A 10,825-nucleotide genomic window follows, 5' to 3' on the forward strand; every position below is an offset into this window, starting at 1 on the left:
TAACAAACACATAATACAGTGGAAACTCACTAAACCGGACAAGGTCCGGACTGGGCAAAATTTCCGGTTTAGTGAGGATTCCGGTTTAGTGAGGAGTTGATGTACGGAGTAAGTTTACTCAAAATATTAACTGAGTTAACCTTTAGAGGGAAGTTGAAAACTGGAATAAAATGAAAATAGACAGTTCAATTCTTCGACGTTTAGACAGAGGTTGAGACATGTTTAAAGCACATGCAAAAGTGATAAAAATAATTAAACATTTCTGCGTTTTTATAATCATCTTTTTTTCCAAGTCTTAAAATAAAACAACTCGCATAATTTAACGCTTGTTAAGTATGTTTAACGCACCGCTCTGATTTGATTCAATCATAGAAGTCTTTAGATAAAACAACCCTCCAAAATGATCACTTAATAACCGTTTCTAGTTCTTTATTTTCTGCAACAAACAAATTAAAGTATCAATCAATTTTCTTTTCACAAACTTGATTATCGTCTGATTATCGTGCGGCAGTCAATCCTAAGTGCAATCATCATTATCGATTATCGAGCTCACACAACATCACAGGTGCAATATTTAACGGCGCACCAGCTGTCAAAACACTGTCAACTGACACGCGATTCGCAAATTGCCAATACATGTACACAAAATCATTTTGACATGTTTGAACAAATATACATCTGGTTTTCTGAGGTAAAATTACGTTGACAACTAACAAATTTTCTCGATTTTTTGTCCGGTATCCGGAATTCCGGGGTTCCAGTTTTGTAGGGATTTTTTTACATTGAAAATTGAAGGGGAAAATCGGGAAAAAAGTCCGGTATCCCGAGGATTCTGGTTTTGTGGAGATCCGGTTTAGTGAGTTTCCACTGTACTCAAAATTAACAATGCAGAAAGTACTTTGTTTTTAGTCAGAAATTTCTTCAGTTTTAGGAACAAGCTTTCTGGAATCAGCTGCTACAACAACACAGTCAATACTAGTGTTTTAGCTAGGAATTAAAAAGGGCAGGGTGGGCCAAAAAAAGGGCCGGGTGGGCCAAAATAGGGGCATGGTGCTTTCTTAAATGGGAAAATAATGCGCACAATATTAGCTTTGTATTGTTGTAAAACGACCATGTATCTTATCAAAGTACATGCATATTCATGCACACATTGTAGTAATATCCCTACAGATTGTTCTTAATTTTTTTTTCTTGTTACACATTGTAGTAATATCCCTACAGATTGCTCTTAATTCTTTTTTCTTGTTCATTTTCACTTCAGACACTTTCTTTACCATCTCGGGTTGTTATCACCAGGGCTCTCACAAGGCTGATTTTTTGAAGAGAAGTCAATTACCCCACCATTCAAATTAGGGAGAAGTGTGGAAACTATAAGGAGAAGAGATACTTATCGTAAAACCTGAGATAAATATTGTGCCATGCCACAAAACTTTAAATTCACATTTACTTTGATTGCTTTTTCTAGATGGAATGTTAAAAAAAGTGTTCTTTTTTGGCCTATCAAAAGTGTACTTGTCTCGAGTCTCCTTTTTGCAATGTATAGTTTACCTCCAAAAAGGGTCTAAAATAAAAACAAAGACATTTAAAAAACAACAACATTTGAAACAATCAGAATGGCCTTATATATGAGCTGTTAAAAACATTTAAGTGCAGGGGGCGATCAGGATAGGGTACGAATGTCACATTCAGCTTTGCTGTTGTTTACTTGTCTTTGGTTAAATAAATTTCAATATGCTGACATTTTAAAACAAAATGACATTTAAAATCTCTACCCTTCATGAAAACTCACTAATACTTAATAATAGAACTTAAAAATCGAGAAATACACTCCAAAAAATGACAAAATGGCGGTGACTCGCTGAGTCTTCTACTTTTAAACATTGTACAAATGAGGAAAATACTGTAAGTAAACGCTGTATAAAGCAAATAAAAAAGTTTTGAGATTACAAAACAAATTTTTATTATGAACATTCAACACAAAAACTATCAAATATTGGTCATGAAGTTTTGAGTATTTGATTTTCTTAGCACCACCGTCTGTTTTTCAATGAACGTCTGCTTCAAACGAAACAATATTCTAAAAAGTGTGCCTTGTTTTTACACTACAAGTATCAATTGTTTACTAATGCTTAACAACATTTTTCATCAATTCTTCACCTTTTCTATCGCAATTTAACAAACTCTTAATCATTTGACAAGTGTCTTCTCTGATTGGTTAACATGGGACGTTTCGATAATTGGATGATAGATGACCCAATTATGTGATAAGGAGATTACTGATTATACATGGCTAAATTAATTAAATTTGTAACAACATCAAAGATCAACATTTAGAGGTACAACTTCGATGTCTCAGACAAGGAATAATGTGTCATAATGAACAGCAATTAGCACCCTGATTATAAGCGTGAATTACCGTTAATCAGACCTGCGGTGTAGTCCAAATAATTGTATGTTGACGGATTTTTTTTAGATTTTTGATATGGCAAATCCTTCACGTACAAATTGTTTAGTATCAAAAGTGGGTAGTTGTTCCGATCAGGATTCCGGGTTAAAGCACATAGCGTCTATAAAATATCATAAAGACAAGAAATATTACTAGAAAATGTTATTTTATATTAGTTCCGTACACAAAAAATAAATATCCAACTTCTGATTATGAGTTTGACGGCTTTTCTTCATTTCGTTCTGTCAAAACATAACGATATATACATGAAGGGCACCTGCAAGTCTTTAGGGCAGAGTTTTAAATCGCCCGGAAAATTTCGGCCATGGCCAAGTTGTTACGATTGTATAAAGAGGTCTATCTCGAAGCTTTGTCGGAGGAGGCCGAGTTATTACGATTGTATCGAGTTGTTCCCCTTCGCATAATTGTTATTTGTGTCAGTCAACTTTCGTTTTATTGGAAAGGTAAACAACTTGTTTTTATGCATTAAATGCTTGTTTAGAGCAAAATAACATTCCACTTCATGGTAAAATATGAATATTACTCTTTATGATCAATTTCAACAATAAAATACTTCACTTAAAACGTCTATTATTTTAGACTAGGGGGTGGGAAAAATATGACAGGGCGTGTAAAAAGGGGCAACGGGGCGGGGTTAAAAAAGGGCAGGACGGGCCGCCCTTCCTTTCCGCTTTAGCTAAAACACTAGTCAATACATTTATGGTGAAAATTTACCCTCCAACCCCCCTCCCCAACCCAAAAAAAATTAATAAAATAAATAAATAACTAAATAATACATTTGTTACCCCTTCAATTTTACCTCATCACATTCCTTCTCATCATCGCTGTCAATTATCTCAACGACACTCCGTGCTCTCTTCTCAGAAAAATTATGATTTGCGTTAAAAAACTTAGACAGAACCGGTTGTTTCAGACTGTCATGTTTAGATTGTCTTTTAGCTTTGGGAGGCATCGTATATTTTACTTTAAATCAGCGATTTTGTTCGCTTTCACAGAAAATGGATGTTTATATTTCATGAATTAGTATTTCATATGAATTAGGCAATCCATCTAATAATCGTGTTTTGCGGGAATTTATCGGAACCGGAAATTAACCATTTGCAATCGGAACACCTCGGGCAGTATCCGACAGGAAATATATTATATTTGTCGGAGCCCGGTAACGGGATTTGCCAAGTTAAAAGCCAGGCTGCGTGCCGTATAACATGACTGATATTTTTTTTGCTTCTGAACTCTTTATTTTTTTACATATTAATAAAAATAGCAAGGTGCCACATTGCGCAGAAACCTGAACTACTTTGGTAAAATTCGCATAGTTTAACAAATTTTAAATTTAAGATTAAATAAGGCATATTTTATTGTTTTATGTGAATAATGCAAAAGTGATATTGCGTCTTCATGAGATACAACATACGCCGGTTACACATTGATGTATAGGTTCTTTATTTTATCTACAATGTAAATTATTGCTGATTTATAAAATAAAGTGTTTGTTGTTTAAGTATTCTTTGTAAAAACCCTCCAGCGACCAAAAGCTGGGCGGTCGATTAATAGTTGTGTTTATCTTTGTTCTAAATAGAGGATTACTTGATATATAATTAAGTGTTTGTCTATTTTCAGATCTTGATCATTGTCAATAGAAGTTATTAAAGTGCTCAAGACAAATAGAGGCATTCTTATTTATGATCAAGATCGAGCCACCGCTGCGTCACAATGCCGGAAGTACAGTGCCCGTTCCCTGGTTGTGAATATAAGACTGCTGATCTGGATGTACCAATCGTAGCAGCACTCATCACAGCTCACAGCGTCGTTCATACAGCCGCACCTGTCGCACCTGCAGCAGCTCCTCCAGCAGCCCTTGCTAAAGTAGAGCGAGTTCGAAGACCTACCATTACCGCCGCGGGAACAAGCGAGGATTGGGCTTACTTTCAGTCACGATGGTCTGACTACGTCGACGCCACCAAAGTAGATGGTCGTGATAAGGTGATTCAATTACTTGAATGTTGCGATGAACCACTCCGTAAAGACCTCACACGGTCAGCAGGTGGCAGCCTCAAGGACAAAACTGAAGCAGAAGTACTGGCTGCCATCCGTACACTGGCTGTACGGGAAGAGAATACAATGGTTGCCAGAGTGACTTTACATAATATGCGACAGGATCGTGATGAGACAGTGAGAAGCTTTGGTGCCCGTCTTCGCGGACAAGCTGACATATGTAAATTTGTAATTCCGTGTCCTGGTTGTGATGCAAATGTGAACTATACAGACGCAATCATGCGTGACGTGCTATCTAGAGGCATCGCAGATCCAGAAATTCAACTTGACCTTCTAGGTGATAAAAATCAGGACATGACTCTAGAAGAAGTGTTTCAGTTTGTTGAAACGAAAGAGGCGGGAAAGAGATCTGCGTCGAGACTCCTGGATGTCCATTCTGTGGAAGCAGCTAGCAGTTATAAGAGAACAAAACAGACATCCAGCAAAGCGGATCCAGATATTTGTTCATACTGTGGCAAACGCGGACATGGTAAGAAGAGCACAGCACGTATCCGCAAAACTCAGTGCCCAGCATATGATCATAAGTGTGAACTTTGTAATCGTGAACACCATTTTGAAAACGTTTGCCGAAGCAAAGACAATATAAAACGTACATCGCGCCTTCAAATCACAAGACCACATGCTCATGAAAGTGCTGTATTTGATGCCTTATGTACGCTATCTGACCATTCTATGAACAAACAGAAGTTGAATACAAGTGATGAAGTGTACACACCTATTGACAGAGACAAATCAAATGCAAGTGATAAAGTGTGCTCAGTTAGAAAGAGTGACCACAATGTACCTATTGATCACCATGTGTATAACAGTCTGACTGATTCTTGGATCCGCCAAAATTCAAAGCCGCAACCATTTGTAAATGTGACTGTTCGAACTCTGCCTGCTGACTACACTGCATTTGGTTTAGATTCAAAGGTACGCCCTTGCACAGCTGTCATACCCGCAATGGCAGACACTGGATGCCAAAGCTGTTTAGCTGGACTTAAGGTTATTCACCGGCTAGGTTTACGTGAATCTGATTTAATACCAGTGACTATGCGTATGCATACTGCTAACAACAACGGGATCAAAATCCTTGGTGCAGTGTTACTACGCATATCTAGCAATGACTCCGAAGGGAATGCATTTGAAACAAGACAGATGACCTACGTGACTGATTCTTCTGACAAGCTGTTTTTGAGCAAAGAGGCATGTGTTGCACTTGGAATCATCTCTGATGACTTCCCCGAAGTGCGTGTTCTGTCACAACATAGTGCTGCTGTCACCGATGGAAATACGACTGCCCCCTGTGGATGTCCTGAACGACGACAGCCTCCACCGCTTCCAAGAGCCTTACCATTTTCAGCCACGAATGAAAATCGTGAAAAGCTACAGGATTACCTTCTCAGGCACTATAAATCCAGCACGTTCAACACCTGTGAGCATCAGCCGCTGCCTCTCATGGACTGTCCACCAATGAAACTAATGGTTGATCCTTATGCCAAACCTGTCGCTCATCACACACCTGTACCGGTCCCCCTACATTGGCGAGATGCTGTCAAGGAAGGACTTGATCAAGATGTCCGCTTAGGTGTCATTGAGCCAGTTCCAGTAGGAGATCCAGTCACATGGTGCCACAGAATGGTGATTTGTGCCAAAAAGAATGGGAAACCGAGGCGTACTGTTGACTTCCAAGCTCTCAACACTTATGCTACACGTGAAACTCACCACACACCTTCCCCGTTTCTACAAGCACGATCAGTTCCACCTGGAAAAAAGAAAACGGTCTTTGGTGCGTGGAATGGTTACCACAGTGTCCCAATCCGTGAGGAAGATCGCCACTTAACCACCTTCATAACACCCTGGGGAAGATACCGTTACAAAACTGCACCTCAGGGTTATATCGCGTCGGGTGATGGTTACACTAGAAGATACGACGAGATTGTTGCTGATATTCCAAACAAGACCAAATGTGTTGATGATGCCTTGTTGTGGACTGACACCATTGAGGACAGTTTCTACCAAGCAGCCCATTGGCTTGATGTTTGCGGTCAGAACGGTATTATCCTGAACCCTGAAAAGTTTGTGTTCGGAGCAGACACGGTAGAGTTCGCTGGCTTTGAGATTTCTCCAGGTAACGTTAGACCCTGTACAAGATACATGCGTGCTATTCAGGATTTTCCTACACCGAAGAACATAACTGATGTTCGCTCTTGGTTTGGCCTTGTGAATCAGGTCTCATATGCGTTTAGCATGGCTGACAGAATGCTTCCATTCCGAAATCTTCTGAAACCAGGTACACCTTTTACATGGGATGACAACCTTCAGACACTTTTTGAAGAATCAAAAACTGTAATTGCTAGCGAGATTGTAGAAGGAGTTAAGATCTTCGACCCAACCAAACCTACTTGCCTGGCTACGGACTGGTCCAAAACTGGAGTTGGATTCTGGTTATTACAGAAACACTGTTCCTGTTCCAAAGTTGAGCCATTCTGCTGTCCCTCTGAACGGAAGATCACACTCTTTGGCAGCAGATTCACTCATCCAGCAGAGTCCCGTTACGCACCGATTGAAGGGGAGGCTCTGGCGGTTGTAGATGCACTTGACAAGTCCAGGTACTTTGTCCTCGGTTGCTCTAATCTCATAATTGCCGTTGATCACAAACCACTTCTTAAGATCTTCAACGACAGAGCACTGGAAGACATCTCAAATACACGTCTGCGAAACCTCAAGGAAAAGACTCTACGCTACAAGTTCCAAATGATACACATCCCAGGGTTAAAGAATCGTGCTACAGACTGCTTATCGAGGCATCCCATCAACGAGCCTGTTAAACTTGTCTTACCTGATGATGTTGCGACGGTAGATGCTGACTACTCTCATGAAGTTTACAGTTCCTCAGTCCTATCTGGTTTAAGAGCACATGACTACGAGCCGCAGGATACAGAAGAGTGTGTAGTGTCAGCTGCCACCACGTCCTTAAACACCCTTAGTGTAAAGTCAGTCACATGGGATAGAGTACGCGTTGCTACTACTAGTGATACGGATTTACTTACTCTGACTGAACTCATTGAGTCTGGAATGCCAGAATTTCGCCACGAGATGCCAGAAGCACTGACGGATTTCTTCCAGTTTCGTAATGAGCTATCCACGGTTGATGGAATCATCATGTACAAAGACCGTGTCGTTATTCCATACTCTCTCAGAGACGAGGTTCTGGAGGCCCTCCATGCAGCCCATCAAGGAGTTTCGTCCATGATTGCGAGAGCTGAATCCTCAGTTTTTTGGCCAGGTATCACACCTGCAATTACTGCTCTTCGTGCCAGTTGCAATCAATGCAACCGTAGTGCTCCATCGAACCCTTGTGCTCCTCCGATCCCGCCTACAACCCCGGAATATCCATTTCAGTGTTTGTGTGCCGACTACTTCACTTACAGAGGACACAATTATTTAGTAATTGTGGATCGGTATTCCAACTGGCCCATTGTTGAGAGGTCATTCGGTGGTGCCGAGGGACTCGTCTCTTGTTTGAGGCAAGTATTTGTTACGTATGGTATTCCTGACGAGCTTGCTTCAGACGGAGGTCCTCAATTCACTGCTACTATCACACGTCAGTTTTTACAAGACTGGGGTGTCCATCATCGCCTATCTTCAGTGGCATTCCCTCACAGCAACTGCAGAGCGGAGATTGGTGTCAAGACAGTCAAGCGTCTTCTCATGAATAATACCACAGAATCTGGCAACATCGACACAGATGCATTTCAGCGAGCAATGTTACACTATCGCAATACACCGGATAGGGACACAAAACTATCCCCAGCCATGTGTATCTTCGGCCGCCCTATCAGAGACTTCATTCCGATTCCTCCAGGGAAATACAAACCACACGCGACTTGGAACTCAACAGCCATTGCCCGTGAAGAAGCACTAAGAAATAGACATATGCGCTGTGCTGAACGACTGACTGAGCATACTAAGAGACTACCACCCCTTGCAGTAGGCGATCATGTCCGGATTCAAAATCAAATGGGTTCCCATCCCCGGAAATGGGACAAGACAGGCATGGTCATTGAGGTCCGCCAGTATGATCAATATGTTGTGAGATTGGATGGTTCCAGACGGGTTACACTGCGCAACAGAAAATTTCTGCGTAAATACTGCCCAGTACAACTTCCCACACACAGACTTACAATTGATGATGACATGGCGATTCCAACAGCTGTTCGGAGCCCTACAGGAAACATCCGTCTGCCTCCCAAGCCCGAGGAACCCAACTGTTCTGGTAGAGTTCAAACCCAAGCCGAAACTCAACCCATATTAACGCCTATTATACAAGAGCCAATTCAGACACCTTCCGTGTCTAAGCAAGATCAGATGCCCATCACGAACCTCCAGAAGTCGCCTGCAGCCCAGCATACTCGGCGCCAATTGACCTATGGTAGTACACCCATACCAGATAACCACCTGAACACTAGTCCGTATTCAACATGTCAGGAGCAGGCCATGCCGTCAACTGACCCGCCTTCAACACCTAGACGTTCTGGCAGGACAAGGCGTGCACCACACGTGGCAAACAGACTATATTATGCCATAGAAAAACTCTGTTATTGTGTAGTGGAAGAGACTATTTTATGGAACAAGTCTACGTGATACCAGATAATAATTATGGGAGTGAATTATTAACATAATCATCCTCTTGATTTAATTGTTGTGTATTTACAAGTTACAAAGACATTGTTAATAACACTGACAAACAGGACTGGTGTATTCTTCCACGTATAGAGACCGCTGACATAGTTACTACTCATAGTTATAATTTGTGTTTGTTCTACATTTTTTTTTATATAAAATCAGTCTTTGACACTCTTTCATCAACATTTCAGGCCTAAAGACTTGGGGGGAGATAGAGGATTACTTGATATATAATTAAGTGTTTGTCTATTTTCAGATCTTGATCATTGTCAATAGAAGTTATTAAAGTGCTCAAGACAAATAGAGGCATTCTTATTTACTAAATAGAGAAAAAAACTTACACGTTAAGTTAGATTGAGTGAAAGACGAACAAAATTTGGCTCAAAGTTGCGTAGTTGGATTGAGGCCTATATGACTTTGGACAATATATGCAAAATAGATTGCCAAAAGTCATAGCCGTTGTTGTCTACGCAAGGGGCAGTGCGCACAAGTACAGAAAGCGTGAATGAACATATGGCTTAACGCCTGTTGTTGAATAAAGGCCTTTTCGTTCTAAGGAAATCTAAAATAAATATCATCGCACTTTAAGCAATAAAATATTTGTGATCGGTTCTGGGAGAAAAATCATTAAATATCTTATTTAGGTTTAAAATAAAAGTCGCAGGGTGACACAAGAGACAGGAAGTGATTTTTGTCAAATTGTAGAGTCTCAAAATCTGTAAACTATACAATGCAATATTTATTAAAATTGATTATACAATGGTAAAATATAATGGGATTCTATGTGAAATATTTTTTTATATAATATTAATTGAGCAAAATGATATTCTGAATGTATTGAAAGGATATTGTTAACACACTTGGGACTAATATGTATTCCAGATCATAACATATTCAGATTTAATACTTAATATTCAATAATATTTATCAAATTGTGATTTGTTTTTATTAAATGCCTTAGGTGCAGTTTTGATGAACTTAATATAAAAAAACCCTGAAAATATGAAGAAGAAAACGTTAAAATATGTAATTATTTCTCTTATTATCATATTAAAAAAGAAAAATGGAAAAAAAATAATATATATATTGTGCACGCAGCGGGATCATTGGCACTATCGGTCGGCAGCCATATTCACTGCTCTACGTTAGACAGATACTTTCTCAAGATGTTATGACACTCTGTCAACATTGAAGCGAAAGATGTTGAATATTTGAATTTATGTTTTACATTGATTAAGAACACATTCTTTGACCATATTGTCGACACTTTTCATGCACAACATTAATAAAACTCGCAGTATGTGTACTATCCTGGAAATTCTAGGACTAATTTAAACTTGGCATGGGGCTGTGCCACGCTCCGTACCCTTTACAAGTCTTGAGAATGTGTGTAGGAAGCCCGGCAGCTCATTCGGTAGATCACTCGCTTTGTAAGTGTGAGGTTCCAGGTTCAAGCCCCGGTCTGGCTGCACATTTTTTCTAACCCGTGGATAGTCATATGGGTATCAATTATGGCTAATACAATTGAGAACGGTTAAATTAAGCTCAACAACTTCAGTGAGTAATGCCACAGATCATGTATGGTAGTGATGAATCTCAAAATACACTAAGCAGATATAGAAACGGACCATG

General features: G+C 39.8%; 1 protein-coding gene across 1 annotated transcript in view; it reads right to left on the reverse strand.

The window, feature by feature from the left end:
- Window positions 1-3,546, reverse strand: part of LOC128226635 (DNA mismatch repair protein Msh3-like) — a 42,277-nt gene extending 38,731 nt beyond the window's left edge. The window contains exon 1 of the mRNA XM_052936597.1: window positions 3,267-3,546. Within this exon, the coding sequence (XP_052792557.1) occupies window positions 3,267-3,419 (153 nt within the window). The 5' untranslated portion in view covers window positions 3,420-3,546. The remainder of the gene's footprint in view (window positions 1-3,266) is intronic.
- Between the last annotated feature and the right edge of the window lie 7,279 nt (window positions 3,547-10,825).

This window comes from Mya arenaria, chromosome 3 (assembly GCF_026914265.1).
Source record: "Mya arenaria isolate MELC-2E11 chromosome 3, ASM2691426v1".
NCBI lineage: Eukaryota > Metazoa > Mollusca > Bivalvia > Myida > Myidae > Mya > Mya arenaria.